General features: G+C 51.2%; 1 protein-coding gene across 1 annotated transcript in view; it reads left to right on the forward strand.

Moving 5' to 3' along the window:
- The window catches only part of MEGF11 (multiple EGF like domains 11), a 355,188-nt gene that overhangs the window by 116,866 nt on the left and 212,838 nt on the right, over positions 1-25,484 (forward strand). Inside the window, exons 2-4 of the mRNA XM_039218658.1 lie at positions 7,362-7,467; positions 11,678-11,779; positions 16,010-16,110. Of these exons, the coding sequence (XP_039074589.1) occupies positions 7,370-7,467; positions 11,678-11,779; positions 16,010-16,110 (301 nt within the window). The 5' untranslated portion in view covers positions 7,362-7,369. The remainder of the gene's footprint in view (positions 1-7,361; positions 7,468-11,677; positions 11,780-16,009; positions 16,111-25,484) is intronic.

Genomic DNA, 25,484 nt, shown 5'->3' on the forward strand with positions numbered 1-25,484 from the left:
CGGCTTCGCTATCCCTTTCACGTGAGCTCTGCCACCTGCGCGTCATGTGACCTTGAACCAGGCACCTGGTGACAATTTCCCCTCCTGGGGGTCGAGGTGCTGGACAGTTGATGCTCCCAGGTCCTGGGGCCTGTTCTAATACCATATGGTTTTCTGTCTAGTCTGTCATCCTCACCTCAGCCTACGAGGGACACTTGATTTTCCAATGGCGGTGATTCTCCAGGACCCTGTCCCTTACGTTTCTTCCTATCCAGGTACCTGTGCTCGCATCCTATACTCTGAGAAATGTTTTTTCAGAGTGGACAGAGGAAGGGGACTAATCTCCTTAGGGCCATATGGCCCTGAGTGACCGACTTATTTTGGGGGGTTGTATGGATGGAGCCATCATTTCAAGCCAGGGCATGTGGGACTCCCACGGTTCCAAGAATCCCACAGACCTGGGAGGGGGCGGGGGAGGGAAGCAGAGCAGGCCTGGGGAGGCTGGGCTGGGAGGGGCAGGCAGCCTCAGGGCTGGCCAAGCCAGCTGAGTGTGCCCTGATTTGCAGAGAAATGGAAAGATGGAGATAATTGCTTTGTGAGAAATGGAATGGCCTAAGAACACAGATAAGTTTTTTCCCTTCATCTTTGGAGAGGCTGGAGTCTGGGGGCACGTCTGCTGCCTGTTTGGGAATGGAAGGGTTGAGGGTCCAGAACACAGAGGGTGCACCCAGTGGGGGAGGAAGGGGGTGCTTTATCACCTTGGCAGTTTCCACGTCCCCCATGTCCCCCACCTGGGGTTATGCTGTGATTTCTCTCCGAGCCTGGCTGATGCCTGGGCTGCTTGGTCTGTAGGGCTTGAGGGCACAGGGGACAGGATAGTCTTTTGACCCTGATGAATGGGTGCTGTAGGCCTCCATGGTGCCATTTTCAGGATTTGCAGCCCAAGGCTTCCCGGGCAAGGAGAAAGCAGAATTTATCAGGGTGGTTGAGCCCATATTCCAAGGAGGATGTTTACCATTCTTTGGAGGTGACTGCAATCCTGTCTGATTTATCCCAGGGGGCAGACACCTGGCAGGGTCTCTGTGTTGGGCTGGGAATTTCTGCTGCACTCCTACTGTCGGGGAATCACTCTTTGGGAGATTAAGAGCTGTGGATTTATTTTGGAAACTTTTTTTTCTTTTTAAGTGCAGAGAGATTAGAAAGCATTCGGCATAAACCTGGCCCCTGGTGGGATTGCTGGAGGGCAGGAGGCTTCATCAAGGCAAGGGTGAGAAGCCTCTTAATTATGGGCTGATCGCAGCTCCACTTTTTATCTCACATTAATCAGACCCCAGCAAGGCCAGTAAACAGAGAGGGGCCTGGGGACTGGGAGCCAGCTCAGAGATCAGTGGGCAGATGAGGGGGAAGGCTTGCCAGACAGGATGATAACCTTGGCATTTGCCCCTCTGAGTGCAAACTTGGCTTTTTTTGTTTTTGTTTTATTCATAAAAAAAAAAATAGAGAAGCGTGTGTATTTATGTGTGTGTGTGTGTGTGTTCTATAAATAGAAGATAGAAATCTCTCTCTATATACCCACATGCTGGGAGGGATGTGAGGCGTTTGCTTTATCAGTTCCAGTTCAGGGTTTGCTTCTGCTGCTTCCCGAGCCTGAAAGCGCCTTTTCATGAGTTGCTCGGAACACGTCAGTCCCAAGCCGCAGCTTGAGCTAGTGAGTAGGCTTCAATGCCTGCCTTGTGCTGGTCCCTGGAGCAGATGTACCCCCGCGCTGGTGGGGTGGCCCAGGCGGGAGGCTTTGAATCACTCTCAGGATGTCACCGTGCTCCCTGTATCCGCCGCCAGCAGATTGATGTCTCCACAGTGCAGTGTTAACGCAGCGTGGAAAGCCCCATGCAGTATATGACCTGCTGTTGGGACAGATCTTTGGTGGCCTCTGTCAGGCCATACACAAGCAACGTGTCCTGAGGCTGGGGCTGCTTGAGAGGCCGGGAGATGTGCTTGGCTGAAGAGTCAATAATCAGTTGACAAAGGGTATCGAGCCCCCTCTATGTGCAGGCAGGTGCTCTGGGTGCTGAGGACAGCATGCGTACAACAGACCCAGGCCTCTGTCCTCATGATGCGTGTTCTAGAAGTGTGCTCTCAAGGGAGGAAAAATGATGTGCAGGTTCTCAGGCCCAGAGGGAAGAGTTGAGGCCACATCTGGATGATTAAAATAGAACAGGAGTAATTTCCAAAGCCACTAACACCTGGTCAGCAATGTAGGACAGGGCCAAGCGTGAGGCACCTGTGTGTCTCTCTTCCACTCAGTGCCTGAGTGGACAGGCATTACTAACCGATGACGGCACGCTTTCCCACTCCACTCCAGTTTCTCAGTGTTGCCTTCCAAGCAGCTACTACTGATCGATGTCCAGTGTTGCACAAGTGGAAACCTCCCAGGGAACACAAACTAGTGCCTGACTGCCACCGCCCCTGCCACCACCACAAACCCATTGGGATCGCAGGGCTCCCTGGCAGAGACTGGGATGGACGGCGAACAGGTTCCAGCTCTGTGGACCAGGCTTCCGTGTCCAAGATTTCAGCACAGTCAGGAGGACTACGCAGGTGGTGGAAGCGAAGCAGGTGGGGGAGGATTTCTGCACAGATGGAATGTGAGGTCATAGCAACCGATCCCGGGGCAGAGGCCATCTGTTGGTCTATCTGGCCTCTGCCCTAGTTTTATGCATATTGGCTGATGTGAGCAGCTGGTGACTGGCCAGTGGTAGGCTGCCACCAGAGATTCCTGCTGGGCTCTACAGGTGGGGGTGATGCCAGGGCCCTGGCGGGCGACACAGGCCTCCCAAGGATGCTGCCATCTCTAACGTCTGCCCAGCCTGCGGGCTGACCCAGGCAGAAACATAAGCCTGGCTGGGACAAGGGGTTCTTTGCTATGATATCAGTGTCTCTTAGGTTACCCAGTGACAGGTCCCCTTAATACCACGTGTCAGGCACAGAAGGCCCTCGAGTGTTAGAATCAGCAAATGAATACAAACTTGAAGGATGTAGATTCACACTTGCCCTTGATGGAGGGGAGCAGAGTGTCCCAAACGGGTACTCTGCTCCTGGAGCATTGACTAGAAGGAGTTCTATGGAAAACACTGGATCAAAGTAAAAGTAGGTCTCTTTGCTTTGGGTCTCCTCAGATCCTGAGATACACTGGGATAGTGATGATGAGGGCAGAAGCGCACAGCATTTCCTGAACTAACTCACTCGTGGAGAGCTCTGGGAGCTTTCTATCAGTGTCTCATGGGACAAGTGTTCCACAGAACCCTCATTTGGGAAACATCTCCCAAAGCTGCCCACATGGCCAGCACGGCTCTGTAGCGCCATCTGTCTGCTGCCTCCAGCATCACCGCCCATCCCTGCTCTTGCTAATTCTGTGCCTGCCCTGGAAATGCCCTTTCTCTTCCCAGCCCTCTTCCCATATTCTGTCCATCTGAAGTCCCAGCTGCTCCACAAGGTCCCCCATGGGCGTCCCAGCGGGACTTCACCGATTGCTGCTTTATCTCTCAAAGAGATCGCAGCTGACGCGTGTCATTTCTTTGTGTCTGGTGTAGCCCAGGTCCAGCCGGCGGTGTTCCAGGAGGGCTTGGTTAATCAGTTCAGGCGGGGGGCAGGTGTGCAGACTGGGCACACCTTGTGGGCAGTGGTAAGGACTCGCCTTCCAGCCACCTTCTCTCCCCTTCACCCTCCTCCTGGTTCGTTGGGTGTGAAGCAGCCACATCCCACAGTGAGGAAGGAAATTTCTCCATCTCTGGAACTTCGCTCCCTTCCTCGGCTCCTTATTATGCAAGGAGCATGGACAAGAGGGAAAGGAACCAGCTGATCTATTTACATGTTCTCTTCCTCCCAAGTGAAACCAGGGGCATTTTCTTATTTAATTATTAATGCCCTAAATCAGATGGTGCCCGCTACGTTAACCTCTGTCACTCTGAATGGAGTCGGCCTAATAACCACTGCGGCAGCATTGATTTTCCCTCAGTCATCTTGTGAGCATATGTCTTTGGGATCCATCCTCTGAGAGAGATGAGAGAAAGAGAGAGAGAACTTGGGGAAGCCCCATTAACGTGCTTGGCAAGGGGTTACTCCCATGTGGGGGTGGCTCCCTTCTGGCTGCTCTTCACTCTGCCTCAGTGAAGTGTCTAAGTATAAATACTTATTTTTTTAATGTTTATTTAATTCTCTAAGAGAGAGACAGACAGACAGAGACAGAGATAGAGACAGAGCAGGAGTTGGGGAGGGGCAGAGAGAGAGGCGGACACAGAATCTGAAGCAGGCTCCAGGCTGTGAGCCATCAGCACAGAGGCCGATGGAGGGCTCGAACGCACGAACTTCGAGATCATGACCTGAGCTGAGGTTGGCCGCCCAGCCAACTGAGCCACCCAGGCGCCCCTAGAAATACTTCTTCTAAAATCAGTTCCCAATTTAGCCTAGGACTCGACCCCGCCTTTGAGGCATTTATGCAACCCATGGGAGAGATGAAGTGCACAGCGTGAAAAAGCTGTGTGTGCTGGATGGGATGTGGTAAGCGCCAGGCCACGTGGCCTAGACTCTAAGCTCTGTGAGTGTAGCGTGCCTGGCACCCAGTAGGTGCTCGAGCCCTGAAGTGGGGGGAGGGGAAGGGGCCTGAGCTGGACCTCGAGTTGATGGTACTTGCACGTATAAAGTCGACAATGTCGGGGCGTTGAGGGCAAGGGGAGCATTGTGAACCAAGAGCGGGAGAGACCAGTGTGGCCCAGCGCGGGAAGCGTGGGTGGTAAGCTTGCATCTTTTAGATTGGCCTGGGTTCCAGGAAAAAGTGTGAGGGTGAGGCATCTGAGGGGAGCCTTCCATGCTCAAACTGGACGTCCTTCTTATCTGCTCCCTTCCCACATTTCCACAGAGGCAGACTTAGCCTCAGGATGGGGGAGCCATGTGGCAGGGCTGCTCAAGGATTGGGCATGAATCCCTCCTGCTCTGCTGGACTTCACACCATGACCCAGACAGAGGCTGCGGAGCTGCCTGGGTCCTTGCCTCCTCTTCCTGGGTGCTTATCTCAACACCTGTCCCCCCACCCCTTCCTCTGTGCCCCAGGATCCAGGAATCTCACTGCCACTGGGAGTAAGCGAAACTGTCCTGCCCAGCTCTGACTCAGAGAGGAGATTTTTGTGAACATTTTAAAAGATCTCCGAAAGTATAGCAACGATCCTGTTACCTCCATACTCCACCCCTCTCCTGTCACCGTGGATCAAAAGGGGCCAGAGGAACACTCTTCTCTAATCCAGGTGGCTTTATCCTTTGATGTTCTAAGCTTCATAAGTTTGAAGATGTGGTCGGGGGGGCCCACTCAGAAAATCGCTGGAGATTATAGGAGTGACCAAGTTAATGAGACAGGGGTGTAGAGAGAACCAGAATGAGGCATTTTCTGCCACTGGTGTTCTGACTCTGTGCCTTTTGGAAAGAGCACTGTGTCTCTTTCTTTGCTCTTTGATTTAGTTTATTTGATGGCCGATCAGCCCCCCACCCCCTGGAAGGTGATGTTCCTCCTACACTTGACTCTTGGTAAAACTTGATGCCTTGTCCAGGCAGACTCTTTCTGGGATCGGCTGTGGTTCCTCTTCTCAGAGGGGAACGTGCTAAAATGCCCTGTAGCCTTAATGCTGCGTGGGCTCTAGGCTGCCCAGCTCTCTGCGGAGAGGCCCCTTACTTCTCCGAGGATTTGGAGGAAGGTTAGTGGGGAGGAGGGAAGAGCGGCTGTGGCCCGCATACTCCTGGACTTTGCAAACTGAGTGGGAACACCAGAATTGCTTCTTCTCTCTTTCCTAACTTATTTTCAAAAGACGTTTAGCCAGATTGTTTTCAGATCTCAAACAGAAAAAATCTCATTAATCATTAATTTGGACCCCCACAGTTATACAGAATTTGTGACAATTTGTTTATCTTTGAAGGAGCTGCTAAGAAGGAGTTTAGTGAGGAAATTACTGGGGATGGGGAGGAGAGTATTTAACCTTTCACGAAGAAAGACAGGAGCTCTATTTAGCTTCCCTCTGGGTACAGATGGGGGTGTGTGCGACACCCATGTCACTCTTGTCTGTCCCTGAGGAGCGTAAGTACTTCCTCATCGGTGAGCTCAGGGCCAATGGACTGGATCTGCAACCATTTCAAGCCTGGGGACCCCTTTCCAATGTCAAAATATTTTCTATACCATCCCCGCCTCCAGTTATTAGGAACTGCATTTTTTAGTGTGTCAGACGGAGAAGAAAAGCTACTCTGAATTCAGTAAAGCTTTTAAGCAAATCACGATAGCATCTGTGTACACATGAAAAATAGGGCTATCTTTCTGAGTCACAGTGTTCATTCATTTTAGAGCTGATGTTTGAGCACATATGAATTCCAGCTCCCCTGGGTGAGTTTCCCGCCCCCCTGCCAACCTCTTCCTCAGCCCCCCCCCCCACCCTGCCGCACCATGGGTGCCCTCGGACAGTTCTCTAAGGCTTTAGGGTCATGGCATCCTGGAGTGCCAGGGCAGGAAGGAGCCTGGGAGGTTGACATCTGTGTAGACCCACTTGACACCTGCCATAAACTGTCACTTCAGGGGCCTGGATTAAACTCTGTAAGCTGCTTCCTCAAAGCCCCTCACCCAGGCCTTTGTCCCTCAGTGGGGACATGATGTGTCCCCACGTGGGACACAATGATGTGTGCATCATTCTGGGAGTCAGAGACTGATACCCCATAGCAGAAAGAGAAGCAAGGTCCAGCCTTCTGGGTGGCCTGATTTTCCCAGCTCAGCTTCCCAGCTCTGGTCACACCAGATACCTTTCTTTTCTTTCCTTTTTGCAGGAAGGAGTAGGGGGAGATGTGGATGTGCAAAGCATACCAGAGATGAGGGAAAAGGGACAGAGGGAGGACACTGCATTTAAAGCTCAAGGGTTCTTGGTTCGAGGATGGGCTCAGGGGCCTGAGGACACCCCGGTATTGCAGCCAAATATTGTGCATGTGGGCATTTTTCTGGGGAGGTGTTCTTGAACTTTCCATAGATTCTCAAAGCAGTCCAAGAGCCAAAAAACTTTCAGAAGCCCTGGCCTGGAATTTCAACTTTTCCCTGACTCAGGCTTCCCACTCCTCGGTTACTCAGAGCTGGCGAAGTGTTGCTGTGTAGTCAAAGCCCGCAAGTGTGAAATATCAAATGCTCATTACATGATGTCGGTGTTGGGGGGGGTGGGCGCGGGGAACTTAGTCTGCTTAGCAACTCTATTTTGTCACTTCGTGTGAGAAGTCTCCGTGCTGAACAGATGCCCAGCAAAATGGTCTGATTAATGATGCTGCTTCCTTTGTCTCCTCCTCCCCCCTCCTCCCCCCACCCCCGCCAGGGCCTGGGATGGCACTCTTGGTGACAGGGCTGACTGTCTTCTCCCTCCTGCAAACTGCCCTCTCCCTGAACCCAGAGGACCCCAATGTGTGCAGCCACTGGGAGAGGTAAGATGCGGATCTCAGACAGCCAGGCACTCCCTGAGGGCCTCACCCTGGGCTTGGCACTGTTGGGACAAAAGTGGAGGCAGGAGATATGGAAGCTGCCCACTGTGGGCCCGCAGTCCAGCTGAGGACACAGCACAGATGCTGAAAGACAGGACAAAGCAGTGTGGATTCTGTCCGGGACTCAGGGCTGTGGGTGGGGGGTTGAATTAGTGATGCAGTGTGATAGGTGCCAATGGACTCCTGTCCCTCCCCACACTGGCCCTCCCCGGCCATTTTCCAGACAAGGCAGTAGAGGCCCAGAGGGGCTCTGTGCCTGTCCACAGCCAGGCTGCGGACTGCGATCCAGACGCACTACTCTCTGATGCTGAGATGCTTTGTTGGTCTCCCCGGACCGGCCGCGATGCGACAGCTCACCTGTGCCAGGCAGCCGGCAGCCAGCCACGAGGAGAACTCTGCTGCTTCCCGTCTGGTGTGGGTAGGAGGGCTACTAGGGGAAGAGCAGCCCAGGGCCTCTGCAGACAGCCTGACTTTGAAGTACAAGGTCAAAGTATTGATTTTGGTGAGCAGAAAGATAGTGACCAGAGACCCAATCAGGAAAAACCGAATTAAACCCTGGAATTGATTGGCCGCGCTGACCAGGACGACTCTGCCACTTAGATGTTAATAAATCAAATGAATAAAATTAAGATGAGGGCCTGGTGGGGGAGGCAGATGGTAGAGGACAGGCGAGGGGGGCTGGCCGTGCTCCATGCTTGCGAGGGTGAATGTCCCGGCCCCATGACAGGGAAAGGCATCCTGCGCAGGCCTCCCCAGGCACTGGAGGGATGAGGGGCTGGGGGCGCAGAAGGGGTGCATGTGCAGCAGTGGCTGGGCGCTCTGTGGAAGTCCCTATAGAGTAGGGGCCAGAGCAGAAGACACCTGCTGCCTTTTGCCCCTCTTAGGTGCAGTGGGAAGAATACAATGTCTGTAACAAGAAGACCTTGGTTCATTCCAGCCTGGATCCCACCACCTGGCTGCTGTAGGGCTGCGGGGCAGTCCCTGAACCACCCCGAGTTTGCTTCCACCTCTGTAAAGTGGGGAGAATAATTACCCTGGCCTCACAGGCTTGTTGGAGAATCGGGGCGCCTGTTTCACCAGAGGGCTTTCAGGACTGCAAAAGTCAATGTCTTTTCGTGGTGACACTTCTGGCTTTGCAGAAACTGGTTCTCACAGACTTTAAAGCCCATCAGGCTTACTGGAAGTGCGGATGAAAAACGGAGTGTCCTGGGTCCTAGCCCCGGAGACTCTGATTCTAGGGATCTGGGGTAGAGCCTAGGAATATGCATTTTCCATAAGCTTTCCACAGGACTCTGAGGTTACTCAGCCTCCTTGCCCTTCTGGTCTTGGTGAATTTAAACCTTTTTTTCCCCCAGAGGGTGAGAGAGCTGTTAGGTGAAGTTGCATGCTAATCTCCCTGGTTGGCAGATCCCAGGCTCAACAGCCCCTACCATCCGCCTGTTCCAGCTAAGACATGGCTGCTTCCTGCCGATGGTTGTGCTATATCCCCACCTCCAGGCTACCTCCTCCCATCTGCCTTTCTCTGCTTTCCCCAGCTCCTCTAACTGGCCCTCTCCTCCAGGGAGCCTTCCTTGATGCAGGGCCCCTCCTCACTTCCTTCTTCTGAGTCCCAACTGTGGATCAATTCAAATTGAAACCACGTTCTCTAATTTTCCTAAACCTCCCTGACATCAGTAAACTGGGAATATGAAAATGCACTGAGCTGGCATTTCCGGCTGATCTGGCTGTCAGCAGAGGTAATCATCTGACAGGAGGACAAAGACCGACCCTATGGATAAAGGCCTGGGGACCCCTGGTGCTTCTCCAACCCTTACGGAGGAAGAGGCCTTGCACACGAGGCCTCCATGACACCGGGTACTTCTTTCTTCTTGGCTTGCCCACCTGAGCTCCACTGCCAATTCCATATGGACAGATTTAGTCTGTATCATTACAGAAACACGCCCAATTCCCCAGAGACCGCTTAGGGAGCATTTCTCAGCTGGATTAGTGCTTCTGGCGGGCTCCTTGTTAATTATGCCCCTCCACCATAAAACCCAGCGGAAAGACCTCCCTTGGCTAGTAAAGCCCAGCTCTACAAGATTAATCTGGTCCCTCATTAGCATGTTGGCAAACGAGCGTGTTAAACCACCCAGCCATGAAGCCAGGAGCACACACTTCGCCCCGGAGACTTGGAGTTGATTCAAGGTCTCATTGCCAGACTTGCTCGGCCCAGGGGACCCCCTGCAGAGCTGGGACCGGTACACCCCCCCTTCCCCACCCCCGCCATGATACTCTCCTTACCCCTCTGTTGGGCTGATGCCTTTTCTCTGAGCACCCACTGTCTCTGTCAGGACTGGAAGGGGTGCCTGAGCCTCTGGGCACCTAACAAAGGTGGGGAGCCCAGTCTTTGTGGTCTTTCTCCTCCTCTCCCCCACAGTCAGGGAGGGAGTACCTCAGTGCTTAGCAGAGGTGAATTGTTGCAATCGTATAACAATGGTGGCCAGCATCTATTGGACTATTAAAATTTTACATGTACTATCTTGCGTTGAGACTTTTACACGTGTTATATCTTACTTTATCTTCCCACTGCCCTGAGAGATAGACACTCTTACTGCCTTTCTTAATCCTCACAATAACTGTGTGAAGTCCTTGGCAATATTTGTCATGGATTTACAGGTGAGGAAATGGAGGCTTCCATGAGTTAAATAACATGCTGCTAACAAGTGACAGGTGTCAAAGGTGACCCCGAGCCCATGTACTCTTATCCAGTCATTCTCGTGCCTTAAGGGAGGTAGTCAGTAGCCATGTGGGAGCATAGGATCATGGAATTTCAGAGTTGAGGTGCCCATGGAAAGCTAGGGGTGGGTGCCAAGCTGCCTCAATGTCCCCAAGATGAAACAGGGTTTGGCCCATGTCTGTGCAGATGTGTGCCTCTGACTCAGACCTCTGTTGTGCTGGCTGATAGTCAACAGGGCCACCCCCCATCCTCAGTGCTTCAAAAAACCAGAGAATTCTGGTTCCAGCACCCTGAGTCCCTGTGCCTTGCTGACTACTCCTGGCCCCACTTTCTGAATTCTAGATCCTTGACCTTTCAGGCATCAGAGAGCCTGCTGTGGACCCACTTGGGGAGCTGGCCTGCTCAGCCCCCTTGCAAGCAAACAAACCAACAGTTTTCTCAGGCAAAGGGGACGGGCTTTTATAGCCTGGATCTAGCCATCTGGCCCAGGTCAGTGAGCCGTCTGGGGGGAAACAGTGAGCAATACCAACCTACATAAAAATGAATCCCTGAAGTCTCAGTTGGGGCCCTCTCCCAGCCTGCAGAGCAAGCGTGAATCTTCCCTTCGGCATCCCGGCTTGACCGCCTTTTCATACAACTTGCGCCAGGGGCGGGCAGGTAGAAAGGCATATGGGTCAGGCTGAGATCTCCGACCCCCTTCCTCCCCCGTGACTTCTACCCACTGTTCGGGTTTATAGCTAGCAGGAAGGATAACGAGCTACTACTTCAATTAGGGCATCTGGGGCATGTCCTTCATGCTCCCCCAGCTATTCTGAAGACAAAAGAGAGCAGAAGAGAAGTGACCTTGGGGAAGTCACTTGGTCTCTCTGATGTTCATTGTCCCTGTTTGTAAAACAAGACTAGCAATGCCACGTGTCTTAGAAGATTGTGAGGATACAAATGGATTCAAACACTTAACACAGGGCCTTTAATGAGTATTAGCAATTATCAGTACCAGCTGTGTGACCTGGGCATCCCGCCTTTCTCTGAGCCTTAGTTTTTTCAGCTGTGAAATGGGACCCCTTTGCTACAAGGATCAACCTCCGTGTATATGCTTTGAGAACCATAAAGATCCAAACAAAGTATTTTAAAACTTGTTGGCTCTGTCCTCCAGAACCACGTAGAATAAACCTAAACTCTCTTTCATTCATTCTCTGATAAATGAACTAGAATTTCAGAAAATGAGCTGGGCCAAAGGGCAGTAAGGAATGCATCTTGGATCAGGGAGGTTTGATTGCCGAGGGCATGCAGGCAGGAGGATAGTGGGGTGAGAGGAGGTTGGAGCCCCTGGACACGTGGCTGCGGGCCCGGCTCCCCTGGGGAAGGAGACCCCATCCTGAATATCAGCTCAGCCTCTCAAGTGCTGACCATAGCTCCCGCCTCCTGTCTGGCTTTCAGCTATGCCGTGACCGTCCAGGAGTCATACGCACACCCCTTCGACCAGATCTACTACACGCGGTGCACAGACATCCTCAGCTGGTTCAAGTGTACCAGGCATCGGTGAGTACCTCTCACGGGCGGTGGGGCAGGGAGGGGGTGCCGGGCCCTCAGAGCATGGCTTTGTGCCAGGTAGTAGGAGGCCCCTGTAGCAGCCATAGTCAAGGCACTACCATCTGAGAGGCTCTGCTGAGGGCTTCTATCTGGCCAGAGAAGTTTATGGGCAGGGTAGGCCAGAAGTGCTAGAGAATTCCTGCCGTTGGGGACATCCTGCACCCGATGAGAGATGGGGATAAGTCCCCCAGCTCCCTCACTGGTGAGGGTAGAGGGAAGGGTTTGAGGAGTGGTCCATACGTATCCCAGCATACCCTGAATCAGCTGCCTTTTGTGGCCTGTCTCTTCTCCCTTCTCCCCTCCCAGAGCTTCCTTAGATTACCTCCCCCATAAACTGCCTGTCCTTGAATCTTTGCCTCAGGTCAGCTTCAAGGGGAAATACAACCTCAGAGCAGGTGTAGCCCCATGCCAGGGCATCTGGTTTGCACAACTGAGCACAGGATAGGACTTGGCACCCCCTCGGTGCCTTGGCCAGGCTGCCCACAGGAGACACTCAGTCTAAATGACTGCACGTTTGGCTCTGCTCCCTTGTCTGCAGCCCCCCCCACCCTCACAGGTCATGCCATTCTCTCGAGGAGAGAGGAAAGGAAGGAAAAGAGAACATGTTTTGTTGGAAGACCCTGTGCAAGTTGCTTTATTTTGGGATTACCAGTGTACCCATCAAACATACAGTGATCCTTGCCCTGCCCACTCACAGGGTCCGGTGAGGTTAGGGATGTGAAAATGCTTTGAAAAGAACAGGGGAAGATGGAGAAAAGTGACTATTAGATCTGGGCAAGGTGGTATTGTTATCTGAGAGTAAGTGAGCAGATGAGGGGGAGGTCACCACTTAGGTTTCTTTCCTCATTGCTGAGCATCTGAGTTGGTTCCAGATCCCTTTTGCTTCATCCTTCTGGGCCTCGGCCCTTTTTGTGGTTTCTGCCTAAATCGTGGTGGGTTAGCGATGTGGCTGGGGAAACTTGCTCTATGCTGAAAAGCCAAAGTCCTGGTTTTCATGTCTGAGTATAGACATGATGGCTGCTTTAAGACCCTTATTGGCTAATTCCAGCATCTGGGCTAGTTCAGGGTTGCTCTTCATGAGTTGTCTTTTATATAGGTGATATTTTCTAGTTTCATCTTTTTTCTTGAGGGAGAGGGAGAGAGTGAGAGTGAGAGCTAGTGAGCATGTGCGAGCAGGGAAGGAGGAGAGGGAGAGAGTGAGAGCTAGTGAGCATGTGCGAGCAGGGAAGGAGGAGAGGGAGAGAGAGAGAGAGAGAATGAATGTTAAGCAGGTTCCATGCTTAGTGTGGAGCCCAACATGGGGCTCTATCTCACAACCATAAGTTCATGACCTGAGCCAAAACCAACAGTCAGATGCTTAACCATCCAGGTGCCCCTCCAGTTTCTTCTTATGTCTAGTCATTTTGAATTATGTTCTGGGCATTATAAACAGCAGAGACTGTAGAGACTGAGTTCTGTTACATTCCTCCCAAGAGTATTGATTTGTTGTTGTTGTTTGTTTTTGCTATCAGTTAACCTGCATTCGATTTCCACATTCTGAAAGTTCAATATTTTTCGTCGTAGGGGGACTGTGTGGGACCTGCCCTCCACATACATAATTCAGGGGCCAGGAGTTTGGGCAGAGATTTTCATAATGAATATGGGGCTTCCTCTTTGCTGTTCTTTTTCTGGGTGGGGTTTCACTTTGCACTTTCAAATTGCTGGAGCCACCCCAGACTTATCTTGTGGTGCTTCAAACCAGTAAGGCTGGGTGCCTTTTATCTGAATTTTAGCCACCTGGAGTGCTGTTGGCTGGATCCTGAACTTGGGCTCACCTTACCTGGTATCATTTCCTTTTTCCCAAGTGTGTATTTCTCTCCAGTTATCCACCTTTGTTCTCTCTCTAGTGCCTTCTGGTAGTTGTTTTTTATACTTTCCCCAGGTTTTATAGTTGTTGGCAGGAAGGTCGGCCCAAAAGGAGCTAATCAGCCATGATTGCATCCCCTTCCCCTAGCCCTTGACTGTGAAATGAGGAGGTGGGACCCAATATCCCCTCCAAACTTGCTCAGCTGTGCCAAGGTAGCCACGTGTGGCCCCAGTCAAAGGTGGAGGCAGAAACAGAAGCCCCGCTCCCTCTGTGAGCCCTGTCAGACCCTGTGCCAGAGCCAAGTTTGCTCTGAGGTGTGGCTTTGTTAGGTTCTTGGAGGCCGGGGCTGCCATCCATCAGCGCCGGGGGGCAGGTGAGTGAGTGGCTGCTTATTAAAATAGGCTGCATTCCTGGAACATGAATTATTTTGCTAAATTATTGAGTCGCCTTGCAGCTTTCCTGATGACCTGGAGTGTGCATGCTGACAGCCGCACCATCAGTCTGCTTCAGTGTGGAATGGGCTGTTTCAATGTATCACCCTTCTCCCCACAGTCTGGCTCCTGGCCCCTTCCCTCTCCTGTTTCCTACCCCCGTGCTGGGAGCAAGCAAGGATGGGAAAGCCAGAAGCTGTGGGGGACATCTCTCTCCTGGGAGGGTCTCATGGTGCCAAGACCACCCACCCCCCACCCCCGTCACTGGAAGGGCTGAGGGATAAGCCTGTGTAGTACGGCAACTGGGTTGGATGAACTCTCAGCCCACCCTCGCTCGTTCTTTATCTGAGAGGCCTACACCACCCCTGAAATTGCCAGGAGCTGCCTTCCTGTGCTGGAGAAGTAACTTTACTGTGAGGCCAGCTTACTTCCCATTATGGGCTTTTGACAAAGTAGAATGACCTTACTTTACGACATGCCCAAATATCATAGATTTCCCCGGAGCCCTGTACTGTCATTTGTCATAAAGTGAGGGCTTTAAGGACTGGGAGGGCTGGCCTAGCCTATGCTGTGGGACTCCCTTCCTACATTGGCCTGACCCTCCATGGAAACCAGGCTATAGGCATCTCCCATGTCGGGGCCCTGCTGCTCTGCCCACTGAGGAGGGGTCCACAGGGAAGGCTCCCCTGGGGTGTTGGTGGGGGAAGTGAAGGGGCTCTGGCTTCAAGGCCCGAGGACTTGAGGTTGAGTCCTAGTCACATGTCATGACCTTGGGGAGTTACTCCCCCTCTCTGGCCTTTAATGGACATTCCAGTCTCTTCCACTTTGACCCTATGTGTGAGGAAGGGGCTTTCCCTGTCAGGAAGGGGCTTTGCCTGTCTGAAGTTCTTATAGCTTCCTCCTAAGGACTCGGTCCACCCACCATCCAAAGGGTGGTCTTCCTCCTTTATTCTGGCCATCCCGTTTGGCCAGCCAGCCTCTCTGTGGGAACTGGCACAGGGCAATAGGTGAGGCTTAGTGGCATTGAGATTAGACTGAGTTGGGTTCAAATCTTGGCTCTGAAAGTGATGCACTGTGTGACCTTGAGCGAGTCATTAACTTCTCTGAATACCAGTTTTCTCATCCATAAAACAGAAGGGGGATACATAAAACAAGAATAAAAACTCTAAAAAAGGAAATAAAATAAAGGTGACCAGTAATGCTACCTGCCTCAGGTAGAGAATGGAATGAGATGTTGCCTATAAATCTCTGTGGCACAGGATGCAGTGTCAACCCCTGTGTCAGCCAAAGAGTGGGAATGCAGGTCTCTGACTTCCAGTCCAGAGTTGCTGCTCCCTGGGCCTTAGTTTCTTCCTCTGCAGAGTCAGGGGTCGGTTCTGAGCTCTCCCAGGGCCCAGGACATGTTATTTTTGGGGTGAGGGAGGTTAATCCACTTTTTGGGACTGAGTCAGTCTCAGGGGGCCCTTTGCTGACCCAGGTTTGGTTCTCCAGGTGGGTGGACCAGTTCCCAGGAGGCCATGAGCAGTCTGCTTGTGGGGGGAGACATACTCAGGGCCCACATGTCCGGTCCAGGTCCATCTATGAGTGCCCCTGGACAGGCCCCCCATCACCTCCCACAAGCACCCCAGAAAGTATCCTCCGAAACCCTTTTCAATACCACACTGAAGAGACCTGGGGAAGTCAGCAGGTGTAGCAAACACAGTGTCAGTAATAGATTCTGCAGCACAACGGCCCAGATGCAGCCATCGATTTTTCTTTATTGTGTTCCTTCATATTTGAAGCCACCATGCATTTTAAAGTAATTATTGAATGGCATCCTCAATATAGCTTAACACAAATATCATTCTAACAGGAGTGATTGATTTTCAATACTTTCAAGTGGCTTTCTCCCTTGTGCCTTAGGATCAGTTATAAGACGGCGTATCGGCGTGGCCTCCGGACCATGTACCGGCGCAGGTCCCAGTGCTGCCCTGGCTACTACGAGAATGGAGACTTCTGCATACGTACGTAGGGGCCACCTCTGTCCTGGCCTTACTAGGGTTGGGAGGTGAGGGGAGAGAACTGAGAAGGGAGGAAGGGCTGTCTTCCAGGCCCGGGGCAGCAGGCCTCAGCTGACTGGAGGGCTCCAGAAGTCCCTGCCCGCTGCTGGCTCTGAGGGTGTCATGGGTCTGGTACAAACCCATTAGTGTGGAGTCACATGGGAACGCATGGATCATGTGGGATCAGCAGAAGCAGGTCAGTTCCAGGCTTTGGTGGGGTCAGGGAGAAGTGGACACTTTGTGGGGGGGGGGTGCTCTGAGGAGCAGTGGGGAAGAAGGGCTGAGTGCCTGGTACAGATCTGAAGGGCTCCAGGAGGCTTTGGTGGATGGAAGGAGACTCGAATGGATAAATGGGTGGCGAGATGGGTGAGCAGATGGATGGATAGAGATTGGAAGGGAGAAAGGAAGGTAGGCTGCATCATTGGGTAGCAAGACCATAGTACCTAGAAGGAGGGTAGCAAGGGTAAGACAGATCACAGGGGGCCGATTCTAGGAAGTGGGATCTAAAAGGGACTGGGAAGCACTGAAGACGAGGGTGGGTGTGCATGAAAGACACATGTAACCTCTTCCCCTGTTTGTCTGCAGTGGCTCAGTGGCTCTTGGTGTCCCCAGAGAGACAAGGGCTGAGTTTGTGGCAGCTCAGGCCCTCTGGGTGGGGGCTGGGGGAGCAGTTCTGTGCAGTGGGAGATACCCAGGAACCTGCAGATCTGGGTTCTGGTCCCAGCTTACTGAGCTTTCGGGAAGTCATTTAACCTCTCAGGAAGACTGACTCCAGGGCCCTGTTAGAGTCTAATGGACTCTTTCCCACCACCTCTGACAGGAGCAATGGGGCCTGGATGGGGCTCTCCTGTGGGCAGTAGAGGGTTGCCACTGTGGGAGAGTGTCAGAGAGGCTGGGAGCCCCCCCATTAATGACAGAGGGGAATCCACCCCCAAAACTTCTGCTTCTTCATTTGGAGAGTGATGTTCCTTGTTAGCATTCTCCTTGCCCTTTGGGTGGGTAGAGTGAGCCAGCACCAGAGAGCCAGTTTGAGCAGGGTGGGCGTGTTGGTGTTGGGAATGAAATGACAATTTTCCCCTACTGATGTACATATCCCCTCTTGCTAGAGAAACTCGATTCTAATTGCATTACAGGAAAGAATGAAAAATGCTCCCACAAATGCGTTCAATGGTGATGGCTTTGCAGGAAAAATAAAAAGATACCCAAAGTGATCTCCAAAAGGCTGTTTCCCAGGAGCAGGGCAGAGGACCAGGCTGGGACAAGGCCTTGTCCGGCACCTGACCTAGGATGGGGTTCCTCTGGGGACCTGGGTGTAGAAGTGAGATCAAGAGCAAGGCTTTGCTGCTGCTCTGTCTGCCTGGAGGAGAGTGAGGGCCAGGCATGGGGTGTGACACAGGACTCATAAAGCCTAAGCAGAATGGATGTGAGCAGTCTTTTGGGGCTCAGGACACAAGGACAGACTCAGGGATTGATAAAGGGAATTCAGATGTCAACACAGGGCTCCGGGAATGGATGAGTGCATTTCCTTTCTAATTTCCATTAGCGGATGTTGGTAAAGCTCTTGGAAAATGAAGAGCAGGGCAGAAACACCAAGTGTCCTGATTGCACAGGCCCAGTCTTGCTGACTGGGAAGGGCCGCTTGTCACCTCCTACCTACTCCTTATGTAACGGCCAGGTACCGCCTGACAAGCTGGTGGCCACAGGCCAGTCCACCTCCACGAAGCCAGCGAGAAAAGCCACTTTTAGGACTGAAGAAGACTTTCCCTGAAGGGGGACAGGAGAGTTTCATCAGTGAGATGGGGCACCAGGGCATGCGAGGTACTAGTGCTGACCCAGAGGGGTGAGAGTCACACAGGCCTGGGTTTGAGTCTCCACTCTGTCCCTCCCAGCTTCATCCTCTTTATGCTCCTCCTCCCCATCTTCAGAGCCCCGCCCCCATGCCAGGCACTGTTCTGGTCACTTTATGTACATTAATGGATCAGCAGCTCACAAAAGCCCTCTGAAGTAGGTACTCTTATTTCTCCTATTTTATAGATGGAGAAACTGAGTCACAGAGTGAGTAAGCAACTTGACCAGGATCATACAGCTAGAAAGTGGTAGAACTGGAATTTGAACCTAGGCTGTCTGGCTCTGGAGGCTGCCATGAGCTTCTTGGAAGGGCTGTTTCTCCCTCTGTGAGCCTAGACAAGACGTCGCCTCTTGGAACCTCAGTTTCCACTCATGTAAAATGGGGATAGTAGTACCTCTCCCACCAGACACAGTGTAGGGGCTTAAAAAATGTCAGCTGCCTTACTCCTTGGCTTTGGGTCTTAACATTTTTTTCACTCTTGGCTTTTGTTTTAATTTCTCAGACCTCCCTGGACCCTCTCCCTGGGAGAATGCACATAACGTATATAAACCTATGCGCATACACACAACCCTTTGCACGCAGTTTCAGTGGGTTCACAGATCCCTCAAATCCCTCACAGAGTCTTTGAACTCCTGGTAAATCATTTCTGTCATGTGTTCATGTTTATCCATTCGATTTACGCTGTTGCTTATCAGCTTGTTTCCTGCGCACTTGGACATGCACGAGAGAAGGCTGCTACCTCAAGGCTCCTGCAGCTGTAGTGGAGGGAAAGGATCTGGTACACAGATACATGCCCTCAGAGTTGCAGATGTTTTGATGAGCATCTTGGCAAAGTAGAGCTGAGTGGAATGGAGAGACTGTCTTCTTCAGGCATGCCCATTCAGTGGGAGTCAGTGAGAAATCAACTCTTGACAGAAGAGTGAAGGGAGAAGCCCTGAAAGGGTGTTCAACCCAGCATTTATTAGGCGCCTATTGTGGATGACCCACAGTGCTGTGCCATGGGATGTAAGAGACGTGGTAGAAATAGCTCCTGCACTCGCGGAACCTGCGGTCTTATTGGGAAGGTCAGGTCACATGCAGAAAAATCCATGGACAACAGCCAGAGAAGGTGTGAAGAAACACACAGACCAGACATGCCAGGCAGGAGACCACGCTGTGACGTGCTGTCACTCTGGGGGCCTCATGAGGGTTTGGGTTGGGAGAGAGGGAGCCCCCGTCAGCAAAGACATGGAGGCAGCTGAGACCACAGCAGGGGTGGGGGAGAGGGGCTGGGGGAGGCAGTCATTCATTTCCCAGGGCTGCCCCTACCAAGCAGCCCTGCCCAGTGGTCTTCAGCATCAGGAGTATGCTGTCTCACACCTCTGGAGGCTAGAAGTCCGAATCAAGATGTCTGCAGGCTTGCTTCCTTCTGAGGGCTGTGACCGAAGATCTGTTCCAGGCCCCTCTCCTTGCTTCTGGTAATTCCCCAGCTCATGCGGTAACTCCATTCCTCACACAGCCTTCTCTCTCTATGAGGGCCTCTCTAGGTTTCCCCATTTTGTAAGGACACCAGTCAGATTCTATTAGAGCCTACCCAAATGACCTCATTTTTAACCTGATAACCTCTGTAAGACCCTATCTTCACATAAGGTCACATTCTGAAGAATCGGGAGTTAGGACTTAAACATGAGTTTTAGGTGGAGGCCATATATAGGTGAGTGTCGACTATTACTAGCATTCTCTCGTTCCTGCTTATTGCGATGGGAAGAAAGGAGGTAGGCCAACAGCCCTCATACAGGCTTTGCCAGCTGTCCAGGAGCGAGTGGAGACCCCAGGGGCAGGAACTTGCATGAGGGGAAAAATGGTAGCAGGCAGGTGAAAGATTGTGCTCAGGGTGCCGGGTGCCTGATGAGAAGCTTTGCAAACCCAGAAGCATTCAGGAGTCAATGCTCTGCAGCCCCTCCCTCTCCATTTCTTCTTCTCCACCCTTTGGGGACCAGAGAAACTCCAAGTTCACCAGAACCTGGTGAGAAGCCCTCTCTTGCCTCAGGATTGAGGCACAAGAATATTATCCAAGATCTGGGTAGGGGGAGGAGGGCATCAGCCTCCTTTCAGAAGGGACTTCTTGGAGCCCGTTTCTCAGCAAATAGTAGGAGGACACTGGCCCAGGAATAAAAGCCTTGGATGACTCTGCCACCAACTAGCTGTGCAATCTTGGATAAGTCCTTTGCTTCTCTGGACTCACCCTGACATAGGATGGATCATCCCTGTGGGTGGAAGGAGTAAAGATGAAACCGTGAAGGAATGTGTCCTGAAATGCATAGAGCTTGATACATGCAGGGTGGCACTATTTTTCTCTTCTTTGTACCACTTCCTCTGTCCCGGAACTACCATCCGTATCCCAGAGCCCTTGGCAGTCCTTCTAAAATCATCTGTACCTGGATTACCCACTTTCTCCCTTACCACAGATACAGCTGAGTCCCATATTTCCTGAGGATCATTGGACACAAATGGCATTTCTCTCTTTCTCCTTTCTTGTGAGAGAGGCCGGTGGGCACCTTTGCCTCACAGATAGGGCTGATTGTGTCACTTTAGGGGGTGGAGTTTGAGATAGTTTGGGGGAACTCTGGTCTTTGAAAATGTTAGGTTGTATCGGATGGGCTTGGTTATGATGCAGTAACAAACACCGCAATCCCACTGGCTTAAAACAATAGAGTTTTATTTCTTGCTCATTTTACATGTCCATCATTGGCTAGCTGGGGCCTGTTCCCAGTCTGTCTCACCCCAGGACCCAGGCTTCTGGAGCAGGAACTTTCCAGAGCTGCTGGTTGCCATGGCGGAGAGAAGAGTGCTCTGGTGGGTCAGGAACCTATAGTGAGCAGTATTAATGCTTACCACCCTATAGGTGCCATGGTCATCACAATTCACTCGAATGTATTCTTGAGCACCTGATAACCTAATGTAAGAATTATCTGGAAGACCTATTTGACTACAGACTCACTGAGCCCCAGCCTCAGTCTCAGATTCAGAAGATGCGGGGCGGGGGGGGGGGGGGGTGATGCACGCTAGAGAATGTGCTTTTCTGACAAGTTCCCAGGTGAGGCTCATGCTGCTGCATCCGGAAGCACACTTTGCAAACCTGCTGCTGAGGATGGTTGTAGAACAGGTTGCTTAACAGGTGCATCCCGTTGGCATTCAGGGCCTCTCTTGATGAGCAAAAGGAGAATGTAGGCTTCGCACAGGAGGGGGAATTGGTCTGTTCCACCTCTTGGTCTGGCTCCCCTGTTTCTGTTTCCTGGAGGAGGTACTGCCCCCCCCCAGACTTCCTAAGTGGTGTCATCTTGCCCTTTCACTGGATGCTTCGAATTCCAGAGCCAACCTCCCTGCAGTGTGGGTTTCATCCTAATCAAGCAATCCCACTGTTGCTTGGGTGATGGAGGAAGGGTGCAGCAGGGGTGGGGGAGGGGGTTGCTAAGCCTTCTGGAAGGGAGACTGCCCAGCTCAGTGGGGTCAGTATGCACTGTCCCTGGATGGCTAAGCAGGAGCCAACAGCGGGTGATCTGGGATACTGGCTGCACTGAGGGCACCCGAGCCGTGCTTAAGGTTTAACTACAGCAAACTCCTCACACCGTTTTTGGGATTTAAGTACCCCTGTCTTATTATCGCAGTTGTTCTTATGGTGGATTGTTATTTAACTGTAAATTCAGCTTCTTTTTACTGACTTCTTTGCTCTTGATCTCTCCTTGCTTCTCACTCCTTTCTAGATTTGGCCTCATTCTTCTTGAAGGGCCATTTGTGTTCAGTTTTTCCTGGGAGGGTCCATGAGCGATCCCCTCTTGTATGCTTTACTTGTCTGAAAACACCTTTACTTTACCCTCACTCCTGAATGGTGCTTTAGCTGCCTGTGAAATTCTAGATTCTCAGTGATCTTCCCTCGGGGTGTGAGGATGTTTTTCTGTTGTGTTCTGGACCTGTCATTGTGTGCTCTGAGGTTTCACTAGCGCTTGTGTGGGTGTGGAGTTGTTTTCGTTCATACTGTTTGCTCCTCAGAGGTATACATCGCCTTCAAGCTAAGGATTCACGTCCTTTATCCATCCTGGAAAATTCTCAGCCATGTCTTTTCAAATATCTCCTGCCCTTCATTGGCTCAGTTTTCTCCTGTTAAAGGGCCAAAATGTTGGATACTCATTCCATTTCCTCTCTCTCTCCTAGGCTCTTTTTCCATCTCCTTATCTCACCATGCCGTATCTTGGGGATTTTCCTAAGATCCATTTTTCAAATCCTTTAGCTCTGCTAATTATCTTGTCTGTCGAGGTCTCAATTTCAACAGCAGCTAGGAATTCTGTTGGTCCTTCATCAGATTTGCAAGTTTGCTTTTTTTTTTCCTTCTGTAGTGTCCTGTTCTTCTTTTTAAAAATGTTTTTATTTTTGAGAGAGAGAAAGAGAAAGTGAGTCGGGGAAGGGCAGAGAGGAAGACAGCGGATCCAAAGCAGGCTCGGTGCTAGCAGCTGTGAGCCCCATTTGGGGCTTGAACTCAATAACCATGAGATCATGATGTGAGCTGAAGTTGGAGGCCCACCTAACTGAGCCATGCAGGTGCTCCTGTCTTGCTCTTTCATTATGAATTCTAATCTTTTGCTTATTACTTTAACGATTTGAAACACATTTATCATCTCTTTCAGATGGTTCTATCTTGAGCTATTCTCTACAGTCTAGATAGTTCCTTCTTGAGTCCAAGAGTCTGGTTAGCTCAAGCTTCTAGAGTATCCATTCTCCTGTTTGTGGAGATTGTGGATTCTACCTTGTGATCGATTGTTTCCCATATGGGTTGTAATTTCTTTTTTTCTTGTTTTTTTTTTTCTTTTTTTTCTTTTTCACTCTGAACTCTGGAGCTTTTTTCTTCCACCCCCCATGCCCTGGGGTGTGCACGGGCCTCATGCATGGGTTCTGCATTTTCTCATTAGGCACACGAGTGGTTTTCACTGGCTCGCCACCAGTCTCTGCATTTTGGGATTCCATGCTGGGGCTGGAACTGTGGTGAGGGCTTAGGGTTTTGTTTTTCTGCTTTTTCCTTTTTAAGAAAAATGTGAAATTCACCCAATACGGCATTGACCATTTTGAAGTGTACACTTGAGTGGCATTTAGTGCACCGGCAATGTTGTACATCTGTCACCTCCGTCTAGTTCTAAAACACTTTCATCACCCTTGAAGCAGATCCTAGACCCATTAAACAGTCGCTCTCCATCCTGCCCCCATCCTGGTTTTTGTTTCTTGCAGAAGACTTTTTACTCTTCTGGATCCCTTATTTTTCACGTGGCTGGCAGGGAAGGGGTAATATTTTCAAGTTTCCCCTGCGTGGAGCTGGCAAATCCCAAGGCCATCTGCCCCCATGTGGGTGTTAAACCCCAGGCTCCTAGCCGGGCCTGGGGGCTTGGGGCAGCAGCTAGCTAGGTCCCGTACTCCCTGGGCTGCCTTAGCTTCATTATCTGTCCTTTTGTCCCTTCCATAAACTCCCTGCTTTTTCTTACACTTGGGGGTTTACCTTTCTGTCATTAGAGCTCAGATATCTACATTTTAAAAAAATTATATTTGGGGGCCATCTTTGTAGCAGGAGGGGCCTACATCAGCACTTTGTCCATGTCACTGGAACTACTCTTGTTTATAGTGAGCGGTGGAGTGGGGGGCTTTATGACCAGCCCCAGTGACATTTAGTTCAGTACTTGCATAGAGTGGTTGCTTACTTCCAACAACAATGATAAAACAGTGTAACACCTGGTGGTTTACCCTCCACTCTCCCGTATGGTCTTTGCTCCTTACAGACTAGAGGAGTGTAATCACGGCCCTTGCACAGCAGAGGAAACTGATGCCAGGCAGGCCGAGTGCCTTGTCCAGGGGATAAGTGCAGCCCAGGAATTGAGATCTGGGCTGCTTTCTGTCCTACGCTTCCCCTCCTGCAGAGGGTTTCCTCTCAGTCAGGGGGAACCTGTGGCCAGAAGAGAGAAGTGGGGTCAGACAAGAGAGCAGCTGAAAAGGTTTGTAGGAAGTGGAAGAGACAGAAGACAAACTGATTTGATTTAAAAATTTTGCTAAGGTGGGTCATCATAGGCGCAAGGATCAAAGTGTTGTGTGTATACCTGCGTATACAGAGCTGTGGGTTCTGTCTGAAAGCCTTTCCACATAGCTACAAGGTAAAATAATTCCCCCTGACCATCTAGGAGGCTCCCCCAGGAATGCGGCCAGCACCCAGCACCAGAAACAGTGCTGATGCCGCTCCCCTGGGCCACCAGCGCTTGGTGCTGAGCTTTGCTGCCTAGAACAACCTCCATTCTTCCATCTGTCCATCCATCCATCAACATTTATTACCCATCTATGTCTTGAAGGCAGTGTGGAGTCCTGGGGATAGCATACAGTCTAGTGGGAACTATATACACTTAAAAAATTCCAATACAGCATGATAAGCACACTTTAAATAAGTAGGAGTAGGCAAGGAAACCGAGGGCATCACCAGGCTGGCATGTGAGTGAGTGAGTGAGAGTGTGTGTGTGTGTGTGTGTGTGTGTTGGCCTGGGTGGGGTGGGGGGAGAGTAATGGCTGTTGAGCTGCCCCAACACATCCTCACTGAGTGGCCAAAGAAGGTGCAGCTACCATGATCTGATCCTCAGCCTTGTGGGCTTAGAACATTGGTTTAGGATGCCTAGAGTAGCTGAGCTCCAGGTGATGATTCACTAACCAAACTCCTAAGATACTGATGCTTAACCCTGATGCTGATTCATTCATTTACAGTGAACAAACAGAACATTTGCTCTTGCTCACTCATTAATGCTTTTCAGGCCCTCATAAAGAATTGTAGAACAAGTGAATTCATGGTAAGGCTCAGTGGGCTCTCTGGACATGGCTCCTGTTAACCATCTGTTCTGGATTCCCTCGATTTTACTCTAGAGCGCCACCTGTCACTCTGTCCCGCTGGCTGTGAGGCTGCCTTGCATGTCTATCCCACTCAAAAGTGAGTTCCCAAAGCGGAGGGACTGTGTCTTCTATGTGAGTTAGTCCCAGGGCCAGGCACAGTGCCTGGTGCTTAGTGCTGAAAAATTAGTGAGTGAGTGAGGAGGAGAGTGGGTGAATGAAAGAGACTCAGAACCCCAGCACCAAGAGACCTCTTTGAGAGAAGCATCCATAACTCTGGGGAGTTATAGAAGGGGGGAGAGAGACCCAAAAAGACTCCTTGAAGGAGGTTAGTTTTGAGCAGAGTCTCAAAGATGAGTAGGGACTTGCCTGGAGAGCAGGAGATGGGCAATGGTTAAGACAGAGTATGAGCTTTATTTTTATTTAGTTTTCATTTTTTAATGTTTATTTTTTGAGAGAGACAGACAGAGTGTGAGTGAGCGAGGGGCAGAGAGAGAGGGGGGTAGACAGAATCCAAAGCAGGATCCAGGCTCTGAGCTGTCAGCACAGAGCCTGATCCGGGGATTAAAGGAGTTCCCACAAGGAAAGCATTTAGGGCAGAGCCTGG

This window comes from Hyaena hyaena, unplaced genomic scaffold (assembly GCF_003009895.1).
Source record: "Hyaena hyaena isolate Hyena2069 unplaced genomic scaffold, ASM300989v1 scaffold_15, whole genome shotgun sequence".
Lineage (NCBI taxonomy): Eukaryota > Metazoa > Chordata > Mammalia > Carnivora > Hyaenidae > Hyaena > Hyaena hyaena.